Genomic DNA, 26723 nt, shown 5'->3' with positions numbered 1-26723 from the left:
AGTGTAATTCTATTTCAGTATCTATTCTTGCATTATTACCTTTTGGTGTTTGGTAGACTTATTCTCCATTATCCTTTAATTCAAACTACTCCTCCCATTTTTTTTCTAAACTTTTCAAACACCCATTCATCATCATTCCACTGAATTTTTACTGTATTACATTAAACCTGTAATTTGTAAAGAGTATACTTTTTTTTTAAATAATACTGGTTTCACATAAAAGTATCTCTATTTTTTCAAAGCTCTTAAAAGTTTCATCATTTCTTCTTCTGGGTCATCTATATTTCTCATTAACATTACCCTAAATACTCATATTTCTGTGGCTTTCAGGAAAGGCATTCTTTTCTCACTGTGTTTTCCAACTTACAAATGCTGGTATAGAGGCAGTGGACTGATTCTAGTCATCTTTTATCTCAACACTTAGAGAACTCTTAGAATTCAAGTTTTTAATTAACTCAAATTAACTGAGGTAACAGAAGGTTTCACACTGGATAGAAAGGTAAGGAGGAAAGGCTATATTTCTACTAAGTAGTTCTGTCAGTTCTAATTTCTCTTTAGAATAACATTTATGAAAAGGAAAACAAAAGAAATACTCTTATGTATATAAAAATTGCAGGGAGCAGTTTTTCTTCACTGACCTTCACTGACCTTACATACTGAGGAATGTACACTTTTTGTTTTTAATTTCAAATACCCCTTTGGGGAAGCAGTAAGGTCAGTTTAGAAAAGATGCTAGCATCTTTCAATTATAAAGGTACAATCACCCTCCCAACAAAAATAAGAGAACTTAAAATATTGAGAATAACGTATTCATAAAGCTACAATCAGCAGAACCTCAATTTTTTTTGAGGAATAACTATTAGAATAGTTAATGGGTCATCGCTAACAATGTGATGCCCTACCCTAAGAACAGTACCACAGCTAAATGAATATATAAGGCGTCATAACTTCTACTTCAAATAACAGGTTTCCCAATAGCTGGTTCTAGTTTGATCTAAAAATATTAAGGACTTTTATTTTGTAATAAAATGGTAGAACAAAATTTTAAAGCAATCTTAGATTTTACTTGCATGATGGTCATGATTTTATGTGCCCCATTAAAAATCTAGTCCAACTTATCTTAAAATACCTTAAAAGATTTGTCTCCATATTATAAAAATACAACATCAATTATATATTTCCTCTTTTTCCCAAGCAAGCAGATACATAATCTTTCAAATCAAAATACTAGAAAGTTATCATTCTAAAATAAAACTGCTTACCATGATACCACCATTTTGTTTTCTTTGGATTCTTGTTACATGTTCGAACATAAAAAGAATTATCTGGTGGTCGTCTCTGAAACCAAAAAGAGTTTAAATACATAAGAAATTGTAAAACAGAAAAACATAGGGGGGAAATATTTTAATAAAAGCTTTAGTAAAATTACTACAGAATACTTAAAAAAAAAGTTGTCATAATTGAAAGAATAATATATGCCAGGAAATGTAGACTCTTGACACTAAAATTGTTTTAAAAAAAACAGGAGTGCGCATGTGTGGTTTGGGTTAGGTTCCAACAAGCTCACTAAGAATGACTATTAACCAAAAGCGGCAACATTATGTTATAAAGAAATTTGGCTTCATTTATCTTATCTCCCTAGAAATAATTAAATAATTACTTTTGTGAGCTGATCAAAACAGGTAAGTCTACCTAACTAGGTTTGTCTGAGAAACTCTAGCTTACAAACTTCCACAGAAGATCACTGTTTTCCTATAAAACAGAATCAAGGACAGACCAAAGGATTCAGTTTCCTAACAGTATGTAAGAGCAAAAAGGGGGAAAAGCTACACTGGCATTTCTGCTACACATATGTCCCGACTAGCACAGTATTAGAAGCACATGGCAGCTCTACAAGGGAGTTACTTCAGTAACAGTGATGCCAGCAACACTGAAGATACGTTATGGAAGAGAATCTTCTTGAAAACTGTTGGATGATGATCGGACACAGGAAATATGTACATCTACAAACATGCCAAATCTGTATTAAAGCCACTGAGGGCAGGTTAGTAGATAATACGATAGGCCCAACCAAAACACAGCGGTGAACATGACGACCTAGGCAGCAGGAAGGAGAACTGGCAGCCCACCTGGCACTTCTAAAACTCATATGCGTAACTATGATCTAACCTTTACATAATAAAGAAATCATGAAATTACATGCCTACTTCAAAGAACAGATGATCTGCTGCTGTTTGTCCTGCAAAGTCATAACCTGTGTTCATGCAGGATAAACTATTACTACTGTAACAAATGATGTCATAAACTCAATTTATCTATTTATTAGAATCCAACATTTCAAAAAGAATGTAAGAAAGAAAAAAATAACACTCATTCTATTTGCTTATGTCAAGAATATAAGCAAACTGTTAAGTGATAAGGAGATACGGTTGTTAAAAAATAAAGTAACTATACAAAAAGATGGACCACCCAAATTGTTTTAGGAATGGAATACAAGCTGGAAAGTTTGGACTATCTCTATTACAAGGGCACTGAGAATAAAGGGTAGGTTACTGAAAGGCCCCTGGTCTCAATATTAGAAATTACCTTTAACCTGACATACTAACATGATGGAATTAAATGCCTCCAGCTTAGGGAACCATTCTTGATTGTGAAAAAGGAAACTGGAATGAAAGAATTATGACTAAATAACGCCGATAGTAAAATTAAAATTTGTATTCAGAGAGTTGAATATTAAAGTGAAACTCACAGAACTATGTCTACCACAGAATAAAATTCACTTGTTTTAATACAAGAGATTTTGGCAAATATTTGAAAGACTTTTTAAAACTTATATGGAGCTAGATTCCCCTCCACGCCAAAGGAAGTTTTCCCTTCATTTTAGTAACCTAGTACTTAGCACAGTAACAACAGCACATAGTAGGTACATAATAATATCTGAATTTTACCTTATTTCACTAAACTAATGCTGCCAGAATTCTGACTTCCAGATTATCATTTTGGTTGAATTACAATTTACAGATTACCATATAATATAGTTTATCAATAATTTAAATAGAATGATTAGTCTTACATTAACTATGCAACTAACGCTAGCAGCAGACAACTAGAAGGTGAGGGGAATGATGAGGGTTAGAAAAGGTTGAAAGAGAGAACACAATCATTTTCTAGTTTTTAATAGTAAACCATTGCATTTAAATGTAAACATAGCTAATGATCATAAAGCACATGCAAGGGCCATGTGCAGGCACCACTGATGTTCACCTTAACTTCTCTTATTAAATCCTATAGTTACAGCCTCATCTTTCTAAAGATATTAAGATATTAAGAAGGACACAGAAGCCCTCGTAACTGTAAACTACTCTGTTCCACACCTAAAAGTTTAAAACCTGTATGTGAGTTGGGAGTGGAGATGGAGAAACAGTAAAGTATGGAAGCAATAAATGAGTAAGACTTGTCTCCAAGCCCTTGGGGTTAACAAAAGCTCAAGTGTAGCCTAAAATCCAGCTTAGAAAAGCTAACAGCAAAGAGGAAAATCAAGTTAAAAGGTGATACTAACATTAGATAATACGTACCGTTTCATCTAAAACATATCTTTTTTTATTTTTTAACTATTTCTGAATGAGGATACGTGTCTTTCAACTAATGGTATATCATAGTTCAATTGCCAGAAGTTTCTTTTTTCTTCTTGTGGCACATAAAATCGTACATTAAGGACTCTTATGTCACAATTTTTAAAATATATACAATTTTAACCCATTGTTTCCCATTCTTATTTGAACAAAAAATATTTTTTTTAACCTAACACCAAGAAACCTCTTATAGAACTAACATTCCAAGAAACTCACCTTGCAAACACTGGCTTAGAGTATTTCAAAAACTACATAACCTACCATTTAAAAATGAAGTACTAACTTAGATGTTCTCTAAATATTAATTTAATAAAAAAAAAAAAGTTCAATTTGGAGAATACAGGGGGAAAAAAAAACACTAAAATAAATAACCCCACAGCTCCCTATTCTCTAAGGTAAATTTGTTTCTCCTTTAAAAGTAATAAAAAAGGACACCCTCCTGGAGAAGAGAGGATTTAAAACATAGAAATACATGAATACTGAGCTACACTAACCCTCAAACAAGAATGAGAAGAGGGCCAGAAATGCAGACAGAGTTTAAATAGTTTAAAAGGGTATTCTAAATTTAACTCATGATTTTTCTTTCTGGTCTTTCTCCCCTTTCTCCATCATCAGACACAGAATCTGAAGATCAGTAAAAGAGAGCAAGAGGAAAAGTCCTGAAAATTCTACTTAATCTAGTCCTCCTCCTTCAAACTAGTCTCTGTGATAGGAAAGCTCTGGTTCCTGGGACATTCCCTAAAAGAGGCTGATAGGGTGGGAGCCAGCAGAGGGGAGAAGGCAGCTACAGTGCTTGTTCCCGGCGCTTTCCCACGTGAAATCTAGAAACAGTAATTTCTTGCACACTTTTGTCCTGTGCATGCTTACGGAAATAAAATTCAGACTCTTTAAGAACATCTGCAGAAACTTCCTGTTTAAGAAATATAAAACAATGTCTGATTTCTATTATCAAATTATTTTCCAATCTGTTACTAAACATGACATTCCTTATAACTTCATAATAAAAAGCATTAAGTCCTTCCTTCAAATAAATTAAATATTAATACAGTTTCTGTACCTAAACTAAAAGAAGAGATATTACCTGGAATAATTCTGTAAAGTCCTACCTTTTCTTTGCAGCTGGAAAGCATGCTAATAATGCTAAGACAAACTGACTGGACTGAGAGCGCTGGGGACCAGTCTTCTGTTAGAATGGATAAACAGATATGACCATTGCTATAAACATGAGGATGAACGGGAATATTTTCACCAGTAAACATGACCTAAGAAAGAACAAAATTCCATTAACACTCAAATGTTCCGTTTATCCAAAAACATTCTCCATGTAAGTTAATATTTTAAAAACCAAATTGAAAACAAACAAAATCAATGCCAGGAACAAGATAACTGCTTGTAGTTTATTCTCATCAACTCAGTAAGTACCAGTTTCACTGTACGAATACCATGTAGTAGAGGAAAGCCCCAGATTATCTATTTTATATTCAGCTATTTTTCATAAATTTTCTTTAGAAAATTTCTAAATTATCATTTATTTTTAGACTAGTGAAAAACAAAAATGTTTTTTCAAATTTTACTCATTGTTCTCTGAATACAGAAATCAAATACACTAAAATTTCAAATGCAAATATTCAATTTTAAGACAATACGAATTACGTGCGGTAGGAGCACCCCCTTCCACCTACAACAACATTATCACCTAAGGTGCTATCTGCAAAAGGAAATGGCTGCTGTATGTTCCACCTCACCTAAACTCATATTGCATTATGGTGGGTACAAATTACTACTTATTTATCAGCAAGTATCTATGTGCCCAGATTAAAAAAAAAAAAGAAAAAAGTTTAGTGAGTCTCCCAATTACTTGCTGTTTTTCTCTGCTTTTTCTTTTACTCAATTCTTCTAATAGTTTTTCCCTTTCTCCACCTTGCCTCAGCACTGTTTTGAAAGGTAATATATCTATTATTTCCTTCCTTTGTCCTAATATTCAATACCCCAATAGTACAGTTTCTTAAACACATCTACCTAAGCATCCGAATAGGTGGGAGAGTAAAGTCATATATCCTGAGGAAAACGTAAGCATAGCCCAAAGTAGGTCAGAGAGAGAAGTCTGACCCTGAAGGCAGTTCATAATAAATCATTTGATATAAATTTGATATAAAAATTAACCCTTTAAGTGAACTTTACACTGCAGTAAGATGTACCATTTTTATTACATTGCTTAGTGGTAATTCCTATTTCCTGACCTGGCCTTAAAAAAAAAAAAAAAATCACCTGAAGATACGGCTAAAAATACAAATTCAAGGGCCCCATCTTCACAGATTCTGATTCAGTAGGTATGATGGCATTTTTATAAAACTCATCCAACATAAACTAGTAGTTCCCAAACCAGACTTACAGTGTATCTCAGCCCTGCAAACTGCCTCACGCTCGAATATTGCATAATCTCAGTAAGGAGAAGCCCTACCTGAAGTGATAACAAGAAATTAATAAAATACACTACTCCAGTCATACCCCTTTTTCTGCCCTTTATAGAGCAGAAAATAGAGCAAGTGAAATAAGTGTGGCCAGAATAAGGTACACCATATTTTAACACGGAATATGTTATGAGAAATCACCATAAGCTAGGTTTTCCTTTTATTTTTAAATATCTAGCTACAGATATAACTTTATTACAATTTACAAATATTTACATTCAACAAAGCATTCTTTCATAGTAGCAGCAGTCTCTAAAATTTCAAATATACTACTAACATATGGGACTCATTTCCTTGGCTGAAGCTAATGTAAGATACCAAGAGAAAGTTTTTCTCAAAGGAATGACTTTACACACTGCATTTTTTTTCCCTTTATAATTCTGGCCATCCACTCTCCATTCCTATGAACATAGAGCTAAAGTAAAGCTGAAAATTCAAAGTAAAGTCTTAACACAAGAGATATCAAGTTGCTTATCCTGACCAATTGCAGGAGACCCCCTGAAAGAGTTGGGCACAACTGCATTCAAAGCATAATTTATCTCAGTTATATCAGTGCTGGTGTCTTTTTTATCACTTTTTGCTAAAAAAAAAAAAAAAAAAAAACCTGCTGCCCTGCAAAAGAAAATGACTGCCTAATTGGTCTAGCAGCTGCATGACTCTATCCACAATTATTTTTAAATTAATTTTTAATAAATATGAACTATATATTAGATCATACGCATTTGATATTCCCACAATGCGTCATGGATGTCTAGAGTGGGAATTTACAAATCTCACAGAATATGCATCTGCTGTGGAGTATTCATTTTGCCCAAAATGCCACCTGACTAGCAGGATATCTTCCTTAAGAACACAAGCAGTGCCCAAGAGAGCTTATTCCCTGGCCACAAGTATTTTTAAAGGCTATTTCTTTTCCAGTAAGGTCTCTTTTTAAACAAGTCATGTAGAACAGTGCTCTGAAAGTGCCAAGAAGTACGAACTTCCAAACTATCTTCTTTGGCAAAAACGAATCAATGTATCGGCAACCATCAAGGAAAATACACAGACAGCCAAACAAAAGGTTATCATGACATGCTTTGACTAGCCAATTCACAGAGCAGAAGAAAAGCAGTATTCTTGGAGAGAAATGATTATAAATGAAATCTCTTGGCCATGAGCCAAAAGGAAAGGAGAGAAGAGAAAGGAAGAGACTGGGTGGCATGGCAGACACCTGCAGAAGAAGCAACAGGTGTTCTCTGAGCAGAGAAGAGAGCCAGAAGTCAAGAAGACAAAAACAGTTTTGAAATTTGAGGGGATTGAAATAAAAATAAATCAGATCTCAATAACACTTTAAGGTGGGGGGGCAGGGGCTTTTAAACCTGCTGCATGCAGGGGAAATGCAGCAGCTTAAAACTTCTAGCGACCAAAAACAGGGGAATTAATTTGTTGCACACAGTATAGAGTAACCCATAGGGCCGAACCGCCAAATACAGATTTTTAGAAATTCATCTAAATATGGAAAGGCTGAGTTTACATGCCAGAGATGAATTCCTGAAATACAACAAAAAACTTTTTTTCAACAGTTTACTCATGTAAAGGGCTGGTAAGTGTTTGCGTAGATAATTTTGATGTAAACTTTGCTATTCTGATTCTCTCTGCATGTGATGGAAGAGTCACCAAGGCTGAATTTCTTCAATGTCACACCCTTTAACTATCCTCATTTAATATGCAGTACAAGCCAAAGGAGGAAATGGACATTTCAGTATTTTTAAAGCAGCCAAGTTGGTTCTGAAAAATTAAAGAGGCTTTAAGTTGTTTCCAGAGTTCAAATAACTTTTCTTTTTTGAGTCCCAAGTAGCTGATAAACTATCTAAAACAGATGTGACAACTGAACACAATGAATCTGAAACCAAAAGAACTCTGTTAATTTATTTTTTAAACAATTTATTCAGATTCAAACTAGTCATATAGATTAAACAGTTAGCAACCAGAGACTGCACATGTTCTCCATTGCATAAACCCAACTGAGTAAAAAGGAATTACATATTTTTAGGAATAAGCTATTTAAAGGAAAAAGTCACAATTTTAGAACAGGATCTTAGATCTAGTGCATATGAACCACACCACCAGTTCTGAGTCTGCATTAGAAGCAGTCCTTAGATGTCTCTAAATTTCCACACATCTTCTTATCAGCCCAGTTCAAATGCAACACCCTCATTCCTCTTTTCTACTTTTTTCCACCATCCTCCATACTGTGTAAATTTTACTTTTTGTTTTGTCTCTTTCTACAAGAATACAAACTCCACATAAGGAAGTTTGGGGAGGGGCATTTTGTTCACCACAGAATTGCCAACACCTAGTAAAGCATCTGTCCTATGACATATGCTTAGTAAATATTTACAACAGAATGAATGAATAAATGTCTACCCCAAAACTAAACAGATTATCAGCTTTTTAAAGGCAGCCCCAATTCCTTTCTAATTTCTGTGCTCTCTCCCATTTCTAAAGGACACAATTCATGCTCAATACACGTTTAATTAACCATTTGCCTGTACCCTAGCATAGGAAAATAGAATATACTGTTTAGAATTTCATTTTCTGTAAGGCCGATGGTGAGTGCACATCAGTAGAAAAGAGTGATGAAAGGTGCCTCCTCTCTGTTCTCATAATAACTGAAAAAGTTTTTTGTTGTTGTTGTTTTTGTTCTTTTTTAAGTAAATAACTGGGCCAAACACCAGGTTTTACATAGCCAGTTTTTTCACTGTAAAGTGAGATACATAAGAAATTAATTATAACTAGCAGGGGGAAAAAAAAAACACAGCAAACTATAAATTTATGTATAGTCTTACAGATCTCACTTACAGATACAAAAGTAATAATTTCACAGTGAGGCTCATTTATTCTAGGGATATATCCCCAAATTCTACTCTTTTAAGTAGTGCTAAACTTAGTACTGCTTATTGCATAGGAAAATAAAAGACTAATTACCTAACAAGTGCCGATGTTTCCATCTCTCATCAAATAAAATCTCTGGTGAATGGGGAGTTTTACTGTCCTAGAGTGGTTCCAGCCACTTATCTAGAGCAACGGACCTCCAGAAAGTTTTACTTCTCAGAAAAATCTTGAAATCTATATGTACATCAAGCTTTGATTACTGGACCCATTTTAATTATTTTATAACCATACAGATAATGTGATTAATATAATTTAAAAATAATTTAGAAGTACTACTGGACTCACAGTGCTCTGTCATTTCCTCAATCGTAGATGTTAGAATATACAACTTCTCTGACACGGGAGGGACCACAAATTAACTGATACTAAAAAGGAATCCTCACATTCCAAATGGGAACAACTGCCCTAGAGTTTCCACATCATTCAACATGTGATCTTTCACTTTCAGAGATAACATTACTTAATGGATAAACAGGCATTTTCCCCATGCTGGAACTTACACCTAATTGGCAGTATGGGGAAGAAGTGATTTGGGTTTGAGTCTTGACTGCTCTAGTGGCTAGATTTTAAACCAGAAACAAGACACTTCACTTTCTATAAGCTTCAATTTCCTCACATAACATGAGGATGAATTCACCTCCGCGAACCACTTCATTAAGAACTGTTACAAGACAAAATCAGAATGAAAGTTACATTAAAAAGTATGATGCAAATATTAAACTATATAATAGAAGGCATGGAGGCAATGTGTGGCTGAAAGGGTTAAGTTCAGACTTGACCTTAAAGGGACTTGAATGCTAAATAAGCTAAAGAGTTTTTAGATTTGACTCCACAGGAAATAAGAACCATCAGAGGATTTACCGAGGCAGGCTGGGTGGTGGTGGCTGGTGTATATGTGAAAATCAATGAAGTAATGTGCCTTCAGCGAAATCTAATAGATTTGTGAAATTCACTTGTGAAAGGATGGCCAGGAGTGTAAAGAACTAGAGGTTATTTTGTAATAGTCAAAATGAAAGCTAAAAACTTGGGACCACAGCACTGACAGTAAAATAAAAAAACAGGTGGACTGACTTCAGTCTGTGAAAGTATCCGAGAGTGAGGGGAAGGAAAGAAATTTAACATGAGCAGATGGGTCGACAGTAACCCAAGAAAAAAAATTCTTTTTTCTTTGTTTTACTTTGTTATTAGAAAAGATTGAGTGTAGATGTGTTAAATTTGGGGCATCTGGAGGTATGCCAGTAGAGACTTTCAGCAAGGCTGTGAAATTAAACCTCAGAAAGAAGAGATTGTGCATGGAGCTGTAGATCGTAGAGTCAGCAATTTAAGATGGTCAAAGACTTTAAAGAGTGAGAAGAATAAGGGAGCACTGAATAAAGAAACTGGAGGACACCAAAATCAGGCAAGCAAGCAGGAGTAAAACCAGGGAAGGAGAATAAAAAAGAATATGAGATAAGATGATAGAATTAGCTTACAAAGTCAGTTTCTAACTTATAGAAATATTAAAGATGAAATTCAAATGATGCTTAAATTTGACATTTGATTTAGAATTAAAAACTCAGAAGAGCTTAGAGAACACTTTTGACTTGGTTTCATGTTTACTGAAATATTATTTTCCTCTGATGGAAAAATGTGAGTTCCCAGAGCAAGCCTTCAACATTCCCTAACACAGAGTTTCTGAGTTGGTGAGTCGTGTTCTTCCTTCACAGGCCTTCAACAAGCTCAGCTGAAGTGACGTGGAAGAGCAGGTGGAAGGTGACAAGCGGGTCCTGAAACCCTACTGACTTCCAGCAGTAACAGTCAGAAATGATGCTGATAAACCAGAAGGCAACAAAAGAAAGTGAAGATCACTTCCTGGAGAGAAGGAAGACATTTGCTTTGGTTTATGATTAGAGTCTACAGATCATGGAGGCCTAGAGGTCACAGTAATATATACCTCTTCACCTTATTTTATGATAAAAATGAGCCCCCAATATCTTAATTTTCTGCTCACATGAAAACTTTAGAACTCGGGGAGTCAGTTTCCATTTAATTCTATGCTTTAAAACAATTCTCTTTATCTGTAGCACAATACAATAACTGACTTCCATCTGTACTTCTACAAAGCCAAGAGAAGATTAAGCTTTTTGGTATACTCTACTTAAAACAATAATGAAATATGATTTTCCTCAAAAGTGGCATATTTTAGCACCTAACAAGTTGAATTTTAGGTTATTTGAGAAATTTGATTATCCAGAATACCACATTACCCAGAAATGCTACAAAGAGTTGGGCATTAAGTCTTATCATTTTGCTACTAGTAACTCATTTACCCATCTTACCAAGCCAGAAATCTGGAATTCATCCTAGAGTCTCCTGTTCTCTAACCTCCAAAGATTAATCATTCACCACAGTTAAACAGTTCTCAAAAATGTTCCTTTACCACTGTTATCCCTCATCCAAGTTTTAAGCCATTAACGAAACTGACTGTCCCTCAAATTATAATGATCAGATTCGGGGCTGATGTCTAGATAGTTAATGTCTTGTAATATATACTGCCCTTGTAGTTGCAAAAGGCTGCAAAAGATAGCATGCCAATGGAAATCAAAGAAGTGCTACATCTAACAAAGCACCTGCCTCTTCACGATGTCATTCTATCATCATCTTATCTAGAAAATGTGCCTCCAGTTATTCCAAAATGCTAAGTCCTCCCACAACCCATGGGCCTGGGTTAGCTTTCCATATCTTTTTTCTGCTTAACACATATGGATAAGAAACAGACTTTAAGTTCCTGGAAGTACAAAAGCAAAGCCATAATCTCAATAAAGCAGAATGTTCATATGATCTTGATTATACTACATGTAAGATAAAGGAATAAATCTATTCACATAATTATAATGAATTTCTTTTATAAGTTTTTACTTAGTCAAAAATCACTAATTTAGCATTTTTCTATAAATCTAAAAATTTCTTAAAAGCAAGGCAGTTACCTGAGGAGAGTCAAAAGGATATCGACTACTAAACTTAAATAGAAGTTGAAATTTTTCCCCTTCATATAAGGTACCTGGTGCACCTTCCATGTCTACAATCCACCTAGAATAGAAAAAATAAATAAATAAACTTCAGTTAAAAAGGATTGGGGTGAGCAGGAGAAAAAAGACAGTCGAGAATTCCACTACAGCAGGCAGTGGGACAGGAGTCATTCACGTTCACCCTCCCAATAGTTACAATAGTAGGCCCTATTCCCCGCTCTGACATTCTAGGGTTAAATAACTAGATCAAAGTCAGCTAGCAAAGGAAAGAGGCAAATTTTAGGCCAGAATTGAAAAAAGCAAAACCCAACTCTGGTGTGCTGACACCAAAGCCTGCACTCTTCCTTTAATTTATACTATCTTATTTTTTCAGACTATCTCTACAATGATGGAAAAGATTTTATAGATAATATCAAACAAATCAACTGCCTTTCTGACATCAATTATTTTAGAAGCTATGAGAGAAGATGATATCAGCAATGACTACAGAAAACTGTAGCTGTCAGACCAATTTTCTCATCAGTATGCTAGGGAAGGCTAAACAGGAAAAAGGAAACTAAACTGACATCAGTCCACTTACTCTGATGGCTACTCAAGGCTCTATAAGGCCTTTTCTTTGTCTCTCATTATGTTTTGACTGTTTAATAAAACCCAAAACAGATTTCTATGGCATTACTCTGTTTTCATATATAACAAATCGTAAGTATAAATCTGTTTATAATTATATTCTATATACTATCTCTTGTTCCTTTAAAACAAAAGTGGGGGTAGAGAAATAGAGATTATTATGGCAAAGATGACGGCAGAATTTAGAAACAAAATGAGTTCCTAATTATAGCTATGCCACTTAAAATTATTGTATACTTGGACAATTCCTTTCATCTCATACTTTTCAAGTATAAAAATTTATTATTTTAAATAAAGGGAAATAAAAGAACAAGATTACAGTATTAGGGTTCTATTCAGCACCCCACATACTATGGACTTAGGAGTAATGTAAAATAATAAATGTCCCTACTTTCTGACAGTTATCAATTAACACATACAGACCCTTAAGAGCATGGCTATTCATTTTCAGAATGCATGCTAAATACTTATGTGGTAATAAACGGTAAGGCCACAGATTCAAGAGGCAATATTTTACAGTAAAATTAAACAGGTCTGACCCTCAACTGGCTGTATGGCCATGAGAAAGCTGTTTAACTTCTCCTGTTTTAAGTATTTTATTGTAAAATAGATATTTTAAAAAATTATCTGTTAAAGTTTAAAAAAAAAAGGTAGTCACCTCAAAATGTTGTTGGAAAAGATAAACGACATTACGTATTAAAAAAAAAACTAGCACATTCTTGACATCAGAGACAGTACACAGTGAATTTAATACAATGCAAAAATTGCATTTAAAAACACAAAACTGAAAACCTATTCTCTTTAAAATTAGGTCCTTCCTCCTAATCAAACTTACAAGCTTTTGCATAGCAAAGGAAACCGTAAACAAAACAAAAAGCAACCTAAGGACTGGGACAAAATATCTGCAAATGATACGACCAACAGGGCTTAATTTCCAAAATATACAAACAGATCACACAGCTCAATAGTAGGGGGTAAAAAAAAAGGGGCAGAAGGCCTAAAGAGATATTTCTCCAAAGACGACACACAGATGGCCAACAGGCACATGAAAAGATTCTCCACATCACTAATTAATAGAGAAATGCAAATCAAAATTACAATGAAGTATCACTTCACACCCGTCAGAATGGCCATCATCAAAATGTCTACAAGTAATTTTTGCCTTACATGGTAACTATGGACTATAACCCAGGTGTGCCATCTCACTGTACTACATTGAGAAACCACTTCTCTGTTTAATTAGCTTTTAATCTTTCTATGTTTCTGCTCCTACCTTAGAAAGAAATTAATCTTTCTGTGTCTCTTTCTACCTTAGGATGGCATAGAGATTTATTAGGTCAAAGAATATGATACTCATATTTTTTAAGGTGTTAATACATGCTACCAAACTGTCTTCCACAAAGTTTAATGTGCTTTCATCATCTTCCTTACCCATATCTCCATCCCATATAATCCCATTCAAACAACTCTTTTAAGATCTGATTTTTGTAAGATTATTTTTGTATCTTGGAAGATGGTCCAAAAATAATAAAAATCTTTGTGGTTCACTTACAATAAATTATTTTAAAAGAAAAATCCCTGCCTGACAAAATCTCTAAATGACAGGTTTATTCTGTAGCAAAGATATTATTTTGGTAGTTATAATTTGTGGTAGAACTATCTATAAAAAGTTTCTATTTTTAAAAACATAAAAGTCTTTTAAGTTTTTATAAATCATTGTGTTCTGTAGTTTCTTCCCACTCCCAAAAAAGAAAAGGCTGAAAGTGGAAGCGATTGTTACCAATTTCCTTGAAAACTATAGGGCTGCTGCCATAGAATATTCTATGGCAGGTTAACAAAAGGAGAAAGGGAAAAGATGAAAGTGGAGTATAATCCATTTGTTTAATGATATAGAGCAAAAACAGTCACTTGTTTAATTATATAGAACAAATTCTTGACACTCTAAATGTGTGCTCCATTTTCAAAATCTGTTTTAAATAAATGAAAAGTCAATTGAGAGCCATAAAAAGACATGGAAGAACCTTAAATGCTTATTAGTAAGTGAAAGAAGCCAATCTGAAAAGGCTACATACTGTGTCATCCCAACTATATAAAACTCTAGAAAAGGGAAAATTATGGAGATAGTAAAAAGATGAGTGGTTGCCAGAGGTTTGTGGGGAGTGAAGGGAAAGATGAATGGAGAAGCACAGAGAATTTTTAGGGCAGTCAAAATACTGTATGACACCATAATGATGATACATGTCACTACACATTTGTTCAAATTCATAGAATGTACAACACCAAGAGTGAACTGTAATGTAAGTTATAGACTTTGGGTGATTATGACATGTCAGTGCAGGGTCACCAGTCGTAACAAATGTACCACTCTGGTGGGGGATGTTGATAAAGACAGAGGCTATGGAATGTGTGGGAGCAGAGGGTGTATGGGAAATCTCTGTACCTTCTGCTCAGTTTTGCAGTGAATCTATAACTGCTCAATCAAGAACCCAGAAATGTTTTAAAGAGATAGTAACAGAGCTAGGGATCCATATTACATTTTCAAACATCAGTATATCTGTTCAAATACCAACATATCCTTTCTTCATATTCCTGTTCTCAAAGCTTGTCTCCTGTCTTAAGTACTGATCCAAATGTCAAAGTCAAAGGTTAGCCAAAATTGTTTCTTCTGAAAATGAGTATGTCCCTGTTGTGTGAATTTTGGTTACTTTCACTCTCTGGACCTAGAATATTACCATTTGACCTGTTCTATTTGTCCTACAAGTTAGTCTATAGTAACTTGTATCTTGTTGGCTTCTATCCCTTCTACATTTTTGGAGATTTTTTTTTTTTAAAGGAGTGAGTCAATTATTTTAAAATTTCCTATTTTAGAACATTGTCTTGTCTAACAGAATTGTTAAATCAAAGGAGTGGGTTGTGAAATCTTAGGATGTTAACTCTTGAAAAAATTTCAAACTAATTCAAATGCTCATTTTTAAAAGAGGGTACCTGTATCTCTCTATCCTTGGCACATGTTTGAGAAGAGACTCCTGCTCCACTCCTGAGGAAGGAGCTGAATTAGAGAATAATCAGTGTCCTTCTACCCCTCACTTCTTAATCCTCATGGAAAAGTTTCTTATCTATTAAATGAAAATTCTGAGAGACTGACATTCATTTAGCTACTCTCCTGTAAAGAAAGCAACTAGTATGTTCAGGGGGCAGGAATGGGGATAGCTCTTGACTATTATTCTCTTCAGAGCCTCAAATATGTTTTTGAAAAATCTGATAAATAACCTCATACCAAACTGCCCTATTACAGATGAAGACCATTTCATAACAGAGTCAGACTAAAATTTTTAAATGCTGCCTCATTAGCAGGAAACTTTCATAAAACAAAACTGTGTATATATGTATGCATAGAAAAAGATCTGTTTACTGTATCTACCTCTTGGTGGAAGAGAATGGGATAAAATGTAAAAATAATTCTGTTTTAAAAAAAAGAGTATTCATACATTATACTGATAATAAAAGAAAAACAAATAGTTTAAAATTTAAACACTTACTGTGTAATTGAATTTTGAACACTTTTTTCATTTAAAGTCATTCCGGGAGGTGGGTCATTTTGCAAAGCCAACAGTTCTTTCTGTAGTCGTTTCTAGAAAAGAATATCAATAATTTATACTTTCTTTTTACAACATAATATCCTTCTAGTTACACCATCTGAAATCGTTGATTAGATTTCCTCCAAATGCTCACACCTTTTCTTTTATAAGCTTCTTAACATTTTCTATATATTTTATATGCCTAATTCTCAAATTTTTAATTGCCTGTTCTATAACTCACAATCCACTGTCAAAATATTTCTAAATATATTTGTAAACATTGATGCTGTAAAGTGTTTATGAAGAACAGACAGCTACCTATGAAACTTCATAACTACTCCATTAAAGTTATTAAGGTCTCAATGTTGATTATAAATTCCTAATAGTTCTAGTAATGCTTGCTTTATGCTTTTCAATTATAAAAACCGTAAGTCTCCATAATCCTTAAATAATGTATCATCCTAGGCAGACAAGCTTTCCAGAAGAACTATATAAATTACCTTTCATGCAAAAAGCCTTTTGAAAAAGTTCAAATAATTTTAGTTTACAACTTAAAGCCCCTATTAATTTTCTTAAAATAGGATCATCCACAGATAATCTAATCTTTCAATACCAGAATATAACATATTTGGGCCTAAGATATGTAAAGTTATTTTTCACATACTATATACCCCCAAGTGGCTATGTATTTGCTTTCTTGTTTGTATAGCTTTTATTGTTCAATTCTTCCCTTATCAACAGTGGATATTCCTTTTCAGCATACAACAAAGCAAAACAAAAACCACAGCAGCCCATAATGTATGGGTTTAAAACCCAACAGAATGTTATTAAAATTCTTAATGAATTAAGATTCTTAATGAACATCTTTTCTTAGATTAAAGCATACAGGCATGAATTTCTGTTCAGAACTCCAAACAACTCTCTGCTTAATAGCTAGTTTCTGCTTTTTATAGACAATGAAATATTACTATCAGTATAGCAATGTTTCCAGATTTTTTTTCAATTCGTAACACCTTTAAATAAGCCTACCATCATCCAACACTACTACAGATTAGAAAACGCCTCCCTTCTTTGTTGACAATCAATGTAACAACTTTAATAAATGGCCCTCTAAATTGTCAAAAATGAAAAATTTTCCTCAGATCTTGCAATATCTTAATTGCCAGTAACAATGAAAATAAAATATCAACTATTTGTAATTTCTGACTGCAGCTGCCTCCTAAAATGCAAAATTACAAATTAAAAATTAGTTAAGAAAAATTTTAATTATTCAAAATCTAGAAATAAAGCTGCATAAACAGTTTGTTTGAATTAAGAAATACATTTGTGATAAGTGTCTATATTAGAAGAGGGTTTTACACATGTTAACAAACTTGCATTCTGTTAATTTTCAAAAACACGGGTTCAACAACAAAGACTTCTTTAAAAGCTGGAATTCTCAGAGATTTCTGATATACTAACTTGCACAAGGATTCTCTGAGGGGAGGAAGATAATATACAGGTTTCCAAAAGTAACAGACTCTTCCCAGTGTAGGGTATATTGGAAAAATCTTGTTTCAGTGATCACATGTTGGGAAACACTGCTGTGGAAATCCTCCAGATCTTAAGAACTTTACTAAGACAGGGAAGACAGCCCTTGTTACTGAATCCAGGTATAAAAGAAAGTCAATTTGCATAGTTACCAATTGAAGAATGATATAAAGGCAAGCTAAGAAGAACTATATTGGTGTAATTATCCCAAGGACTCCTGAACATAACTTGTGAAGGGTGGTGTAGAAAAAGAAATGTTTTCCCCACCCTGACACTACATGTCCACAAAGGAAGAGGTCTGTGGTAGCCAAACCCCAAGAGAATCTCCAAGTAACTGCTTCCTGATATTCACATCCTTGTGTAGTTCCTCCCACACTGTACCAGAGCTGGTCTGTGTGACCAACAGAATGCAGCAGAAATGATGGCATGTCACTCCCAAGATTAGGTAATAAAAGATAATGATTTACTTCTTGGCCATTCTCTCTAGAATCACTTGCCATATTGTGAACAGCCCAACTCAGAGGCCCATGCAGTAAGGTGAGGGCCTCCCGCCAATAATCATGTATGATTTGGATGAATCTCCCATCTGGAATCTCCAATTCTGGCCAAGCTTTCAGATGACTATAGCCCTGGCCAATATTTTGACTGCAAACTCAAGCCAGAACCATCCAGCTTTCTGATTCCAGACTGTGGAATTACATGGGATTATAAATGTTTATTCTTTTAAATTACTAAATTTGGGGGTAATCTGTCATACAGCAATAGATGGTTAATACAGGACCTCTGCTCCAACCTCTGCCCATTAGGAGGGGCTACCATCCACTTCTTCATTTCAGTTTCAGTATCAGATCAGAATCCAAGACATTCACTAGAGCATGTTTTTTAACTGAGGAGGTGGAGTCACTACATTAGACAATTCATGCCAGTCTCTTACTGTTTCAGCTACCAGGCAATAAAATACCTTGCATATCCACATCTCCTGCAATAAACAGATAGAGCAGGACTAACATTTTGGGGGTTATGAGTACTTAATAAACCCACTAATAAAAGTGATAATTCACCCATATACTTATAAAACTCACTAAATAAGATAAGAGTAGAAGGTCAGTGTATATGGCTGGCTCCTAAAAACAAGAAATTCACTCTTAGATATATCCTTCCTGGAACAGTAATTCAGTAGAGAGGGCAGGAAGTGTCTTTAAGTAAGCAATCAGGTTCTTCAAGGGTCCTCTGGCTCTTCTAAGAAACTGGTTCTAACTTTCCTGAGTATAAACACAGAAGCTAAGAAAAGAAAGACTTAAGAAGTTCGATGTGAAAATAAATGAAAACTCATACTCACCTAAGAATGTGAAGAACTAGTGTTAACTGTTTAGAGATCATACCATGTAGCATCTATCAACAGAATGCTACTATCACATGAGGAGGCATTCGCCTCCTAACTTTGAAGACAAAGTGTTACAAAAGCAGGTGAGAGACACTACTAGGGCAGAACACTCGCAAAAGCAGAGATACCACAGCTTTTTAGACCATCACAGCAACACCAGCTGTCCCAGACAGCGGTGAAAATGGCAGCCTCAGACTGAGATAACTGGAGGTGAAAACAACTACAGAAGGTAACTACTGTAACTAAAGAAGCAAAACTACCCCAAAACCTTTGGGAGCTGAGGGGGCTGACAATTAAGAGTTCAAATGGTCCCTAGCTAAATACCACCCATGTCTGCCCCTAAATTAGAGAGGTAGGGGAGAACTAATTACATATGTTATCCACCATGGTTCTCTGAATCTAAGACACACTATCAATCATAGTCTTATGATTTTATGTAACACTAGGAACTAAAACTGTTGCCAATTAAACAATGACACACCACTGACAACACATATCTTGATTTCAGATATGCTTAAATATGAAAAAATGCACATTTAAAAACCTATGATATGCTATTAATAAAAGTTTGATTTTCCTAATGCTTAAGTGCTAGAACTACTTGATAAATAAAAATTAAGTTTCTGAGTAAATGTAATATGCTTAAGATGATCCTTCTTTTAATATTTAACACCTATCCCATAATATATGATCTCAATCTGTATTATTTAAATATGCACTTTATTCCCAGAATTTGCATAGCAGTATACAGACATCTGTCCTCTGAGGCAAAAAGGCCAGGCCCAGAATCTAAATGTTCTGAAGCATCACAAGTCTAGGGTAAACCTGAAAACTCTATCTAGACCTCATCATGTGTCGGCTCAAGTCTGGAAAACTCAGAAATCTAAGCTCTTTGAAGAGATCTAAGTGGGCTGGATCAGTAAGAAAGATTATGATATCTCTAATACCATGAGAGAAATGATTAAACACTTTCAGAACTGGTCTGGCTCTCCATGGCTCTATATAGTCCAGCCAGTATCTCCCTGTCTCTCCTTCCTCATGAATGTAAATGAATCAAAATGATATGAATCCACTGTAATTTATTATTTTTCTTGGCTAAGAAAACCACTGACAAATTGTGCAATTAACTACTATCAATGTTAACACTGAGAAACACCCAAAAACTGAATGGCACCCTAGTATGTCACAATACAATGTATGATGTGTGACCTGCACTTAACAGTGACACTAGTTCAGTTCCTAAAACCTTCTCCCACTTCAACACATGTGAGGGGTCATTCCTGAGATGTACTCTCCCCTGTGACCTGGGCTTACCACAGGAGTGGGAGGACAGTATTTCTGTAATATGAAGAGGCTGCCCAGCAGCTTAACATATCCTCTTCACCACGTCACCTCCCCAAGAATCACTATAATAGCTGCTTCACATCAAAGGTCAAGTGTGAGGACAGAGACAAAAAGATTACCATCATAAAACAGACACATATATTATTACTCTTAGCCTTATGAGATTTAAAGCCTTGGAAAGTTCAAACCACAGTTTACATACAAGAGTAAAAGCAATTTAAAGAACAATCACTTTAAAAACTATAATCACTATATACTAATCAGCCCTGCTCCATTTCTCCCAACTCAACCCATCAACACCTGCCCAAGCACAGACCCATAATGTTAAACCGAGTCCAAATATGCCACGTTTCCTTGGCATGATCAGAAAATGAGATATAATGGACAAATACAAAGAGTAACAGTTTTAAATCTCAAAAATTTTGAAATAAATGTGGTAAAACTCTTAAACCTAATACAGATCCTATGAAGAAAGAGACAACAATGAAATGTGTCTGTTTAGATTATGGGGGAGGGCAGTATAGCTCAGTGGTAGAGTGTGTGCCTAGCATGCATGAGGTCCTGGGTTCAACCACCAGTACCTCCATTAAAATAAATAAAAAAAGAATGGGTAGAGGGAAACAGTCTCCTATGAAGCAGTCACAGTCTCAAGCAGACACCCACAAGGGTCTGAATCTGAATTCCTGCTAAGAACCTTAGGCAAGAATTTAATCAAGTGGTCAAGGAAGTAATGCCCCAGGCAACTGTCAGAAGCAAAAAAATCTTGGAAGAATACAAGTTCTATCCACTGAGGCAACAAATTCTCTTTGAAAAATCTAGAAAGATAATTTAAAAATTAATAAAGGCCAAATGCGAAATTATTCAGAGGACAATAGCATGCAATACTTGATGCAATAAAAATTTATACTGTATATATGTATTTACATGCAATACAATGTGTATGTGCAGTCGAACTGTAACAATTCTACCTAATAAAACTGAAAAAAAAAATTAACTATGAAAAGGTATATGCATCCCTATGTTCACTGAAGCATTCCATACTTGGAAACAACCTAAGCGTCCAACAAGAGAGGAACTGATAAAGAGGATGTGGTACACACACACAACCAGACGGGTACTCAGCAACTAAAAAAAAGAATAAAATCTTGCCATTTGTGACAATGTGGATAGACTTGGACGGTACTATGCTAAGTGAAATAAGTCAAACAGAGAAAACAAATACTGTATGATTTCATTTATATGTGGAATCTAAAAAATACAACAAATGAACAAATAACAGAAACAGAAACAGAACAAATAAGTGGTTGCCAGAGGGGAGGGGGTGGGAAGGAAGAGTGAAATAGGTGAAGGAGGTTAGAAGGAAAAAACTTTCAGTTACAAAATACATGAGTCACAGGGATGAAATGCACAACATGGGGAATACAGTCAAAAATATTGTAAAATCTCTGTATGATGACAGATGGTAGCTAGACTTACAGTGATCATTTAGTAATGTATAAAAATACTAAATGTTGTGCCCCTGGAATTAACATAGTGTTACAGGTCAATTATACTTCAATTTTTTAAAAAAATGAGACATACAACCTCTTAAAATAAAAATGAAGGTAAACATATCTGATAAGGAAGGCAAAGATAAGTGAAATATAAAACTCTACTTCAATTATTCATTTTTTTAAAGTGCATTATTTTACATTTTTGCTAATTTCTTTCAATGTCTGGCTTAAAAAAAGGATATCTAGATTTGAAAGATGTCAGGACTAGCTCTGGTAGGTAGCAAGATTTCACCACCAACTCAAGTATGGACACATGCAGACCAAATGGGACAGAAAAGAGAGCCCAGATGCAGACCCACACATATTTAGAAACTTGACTGTTGACCAAATAGGAAAGCCTCGTAGTAAATGGGGCTGAGACAAATTGGATATTCATTAAAAAAAAAAAAAAAATAGATCCCTACCTCAACCCTTAAGAATTAAAGACTTAAACGTGAAAGGCTAAATTGCAAGACTTTAGAAGACAACATTTTAGGAGAAAATTTTAGAAAACGTTCATGAGTTCAGAGTAGAAAACTTTTTCTAAAAACACAAAAAGTACCAGCCAAAAAGGAAAAGACTGATAAATTTCCTTTGGGGTTCATCAAGACACTGAAACTGAAAAATCAAATCTTAAACTGGGAAAAGAACTTGGCCATACAAAAGAACTTCTTCTATAAATCAATAAAGGCCAACTGAATTGATTAAAAATAAATAAATAAAAAGTCAACAGGCATTCCATAGAAGAGGAAACACAAATAGTCCATAAACAAGTAAAAATGATATTTGACCTCTTTATTAAAGCAAAGAACTGTAAAACAACTGCAATGAGATATGCTTCACAAAAATTAAGTCGGACAATATCAGGTATTAGGGAGCACGTGGTACCCCTGGAACTACCAGGAAGAACATAAACTGATTTAACCACTTTGGTTATCTGGTAAAGCCGAACAAAGACACAGTACAACCTAGCAAGTCCACACCTAGATATATTCCCACACACATACCCATTAGAGAAAACCATGCCTATGTGTACCAGGAAAAGATGTGTTAGAATATTTAAAGCAGCACTGTTCACAATAAGTTAGGAGTAAAATACACAACTATGAAAGACTTTGTAACATGGAATACTATTTTAGTCTAAAAAATGTACTGTTACATCCATTGAGATGGATTAATCTTAAAATGTTAAAAAAAAGAAGTCAGAAATACAGTATGATTCCATTTATTTAATGTTCAAAAGAGTGAAACTTAATATACCATTTAAAGTAAATCTATAAAGAAAAACAGGGAATGATAAAATCCAGGAGAGCAATTTAGTCTGGGACAGAAGAAATGAGGTACCATCAGAAGAGGCATGTACAGGAGGCTTCAAAAGTAACGGTAACTTCTATTTCTCAAGCTAGGTGCATATTTTATTAATATTCTTTATTATTTTATTCATATTCTTTAAAACATCCACTTACGATTTTTAAATTTTTTTTTATGCTTGATACATTTCATAATCTTTTTTTTTTTAAGTCACTCTCAAAAAGTCCGGTTATGAAACGAGGGCCTGCAACAGGATGGTAGTTAGCAAGAGAAGTAGTAGAGGGAAGTATCTGTTTTTTAAGAAGAAACATTAGCACAAGTAAATATTTATGAGAAGAACCAAAAAAGGAAGTGACTGATCACCGATATGCAAAATATCTGTGAAGAGATGTTTAAGACTAGGGACTGACTTTACAATCGAATTGTCTTTTCAATGGTAAATGCTATGTATATGCAGGGAAAAAAATAGAAACCAAAGTATTTCAAAATTTAAAAAAAAAACCTTAATCTCACCATCCAGTGATCTTTTTAGGGTAGTAATTTTTATTTTTACTAATCTGTCATTTTCTCGTGTTTCAACAATGAACATATATAAAGTTTCTTTTTTTTAATGAAAAAGAACGAAAACTGAACAGTGTGGCAGGTGTACTGGAGAAGTTAAGACAGAATGAAGGCCAGGAAGCCAGAATGAAAACTACTAGAAAAATAAAGAGTTGAGACATTACTAGTGATCAACTGGAGATACAGAATAGACTGGATTTAGTGGTAAATAGATGGGAGGAGGGAGAAAGAGAAAAATGAGGATGATTCCAGCATGTTAGTTTGTGTGATGGTGGTACTAAAATCTGAAACAAATACAGGAGGAGGAACAGGTAGAGGCAGTCGGTCTCTGTCTTTGTGGGGTTAGGGGCAGCTGAGATTAAAGTCAATTTTGGACCTGTGGAGTTCCAGCTTCTTGTGAGCATTCAGTGATAAACAGAAATAACTGACTCTACCAGAGCTGAAGCATGGCTGCTCTCTTTACACGAAACTCTTGAGGCTGGGTATGCTCTCTGCCATGACCCCAATATAAGCATCCTATGTACTTTAAATCAGCTTGGCTCCAGGAGGCAAGGAGTTTACAACTCTAAAATCAAACCTGAACTTCTCAAGCAAGTTCAGAAGTTATGTCTGGTGTTCTGGAAATTAACACTCCAAATAAAACTATGTAAGTTACCCAGAAACCTGGACTCTGAATGAAATAAAATACAGTTCTGAGTCTACTGTTCTCCCCTTGTGATCACTACATTTCATGCTGTAGGTGAAAGGCAGTAATTTAGCATTAGGCCTGACAGAGTTGAGGTTTCATTTTAGCTAAGCTTCCTTTGATTTTTGGAAAAATACTTAAATGTGACACAACATTGTAAAATGATTATAAATCAATAAAAAATGTTTAAAAAAAAGACACAACATTGTAAAATGATTATAAATCAATAAAAATGTTAAAAAAAAAAACTTAAATGTGCCTTTTTTCCCTTATAAAGGTACAATTCAAAATTTTTTACCTTCCAGATTTGGCTACACTGGGCTACATCCAGAGACTCTGATAAGTATTAATAAAGTTATTCAGGCAAATAAAATGTCATAAAGCATAAAACATGCTATGTAGTAGAAAACGTAGATTATAGCCAGGGTTTGGCATACATATGCTAAGAGTAAAAAGTTGGGTTTGACCTACAAATCAAAATGCAGCTCTACCACAAGAGACAAAAATTGGGATTTAGGGTAAAAGAATTTGTCATTTGTTAAAAATGTAAGCAAAATGCAAGCCTTAAGAGATAAGTTAAGTACTTTAAGAGATATATTTAATTTAAAAATTCAACATCTGCTTTCTAGGAGTGTATATATGTGCAACTTTGGACAAATAATAATCTGTATCTTAATTTCTACATAATTAAATAGCTACCTCAGATTGAGAATGAGATAGGCCAGCAGCTGTAATAACACTTCGAAAATTTTAAAAATACTTTGAAAAGTTTAAGGTTCCAAATACCCACACTAAAGTAGTATTAAAATTCACAGATGGAAGTTGGGGGAGGGTATAGCTCAGCAGTAGAGTGCGTGCTTAACACGCAAGAGGTCCTGGGCTAGATTCCCTGTACCTCCATGAATAAATAAACCTAAAAAATAAGAGGTGAAATAAAAATAAAAGATCATATCTTAAAATTATGAATTTACCCTAATGAACATTATTAGAAAGCAAATGAAAATATGTATCAACTTCACTTGTTGCAGGGAGGGTTCAAACAACAAACCAGTTTTTCTCTCAGCTAAAATCTATAAAATTCGTCCCAAATATTCTTCAAAACTCATTAATGAAAAGCTTCCTTCTAAGCACAAATGCTAAATATGTAAATAGAAACTGACAACTTGTTTCCCCATTTTTAGCAAGTAACGAAAAATAAATAAATCAATAAATCACACTGTCCCTACAGTCAGTCTCTGGTCCTTAACTCCCAGAGCAAGAAGATTCTCTCCCCTTCTCAAAATTCTTCCACCTCTCTCTGGACCTCATGCCTTACCAACTCATCCAGAATGTTGTTTTCAGAGTTAATAATTTGGTTTCTAATAACTTCACCCTTTACCAGTTAACAACTTCTTCCCTTCAGTCCTCAACTGGGTCTCCTAGCTTTAAAACAACAGCCATCATTCAGCTTCTATTCCTGTCCATTCCTTCCTTTCCTTTCACTGTCCAAATGCATGAACTCAGTTAACACCACTCCCTCTACCTCCCCTCTAACACATTCGTTTAAGCTTCAATTCCTGAAAATTTCTTAAAGTTCAATGCCACTTGCTTATTAAATGTACTGGAGGTCTTATTCCAGACACCACTTACAGCCTTTCATGTGAGATTTCCCCCTTTGATTCTGTTATACCAAACTTAGCTCTCTTCCTATTTCCGCCATACTTCTAACATTTTACTTGCTGGGCCCTCTGTTTTGGGGGGGTTGGGGGTGGGGAGGTGGACAGGTCCCTCTTTTTGCAGACACCCCCAGAGCAAAGTTTTCTAGCACTTTTGGTGAGCTCCTTCTCTACAACTTTAAATTCACTACTATCAAATATTTTGAGAGCTAGAAAATACACCATTCTTGAATACTTACCCTAAATTATAACAAAACTGGGAATGAGGGGGAGAGGAAGTAGCACACGCTTAGCTTATAATGGTAAAAAAGTGGAAACTCATGAATGTGGCTAATTAAATCATGATTATATGATTAGAACAAATGCTGATGCTCAACTCTCTATACCAAAAGGCAGCTTCCAAAGCTTGTAAGTTTTATGACTTAAAAAGATCTTATAACATTCTTTTTAAGCTGTAAACTAGGTGGATCT

At 34.6% G+C, this 26723-nt stretch overlaps 1 protein-coding gene across 1 annotated transcript in view; it reads right to left on the bottom strand.

The window, feature by feature from the left end:
- The window catches only part of UBE2W (ubiquitin conjugating enzyme E2 W), a 48287-nt gene that overhangs the window by 10567 nt on the left and 10997 nt on the right, over positions 1-26723 (bottom strand). Inside the window, exons 2-5 of the mRNA XM_032470239.1 lie at positions 16212-16303; positions 12004-12106; positions 4739-4894; positions 1263-1338 (exon numbers count right to left, since the gene is read on the bottom strand). Of these exons, the coding sequence (XP_032326130.1) occupies positions 1263-1338; positions 4739-4894; positions 12004-12106; positions 16212-16303 (427 nt within the window). The remainder of the gene's footprint in view (positions 1-1262; positions 1339-4738; positions 4895-12003; positions 12107-16211; positions 16304-26723) is intronic.

Source organism: Camelus ferus, chromosome 29 (assembly GCF_009834535.1).
Source record: "Camelus ferus isolate YT-003-E chromosome 29, BCGSAC_Cfer_1.0, whole genome shotgun sequence".
Lineage (NCBI taxonomy): Eukaryota > Metazoa > Chordata > Mammalia > Artiodactyla > Camelidae > Camelus > Camelus ferus.
Note: the sequence above shows the minus strand (reverse complement) of the source record. Positions and strands in the feature narration are given on the sequence as shown.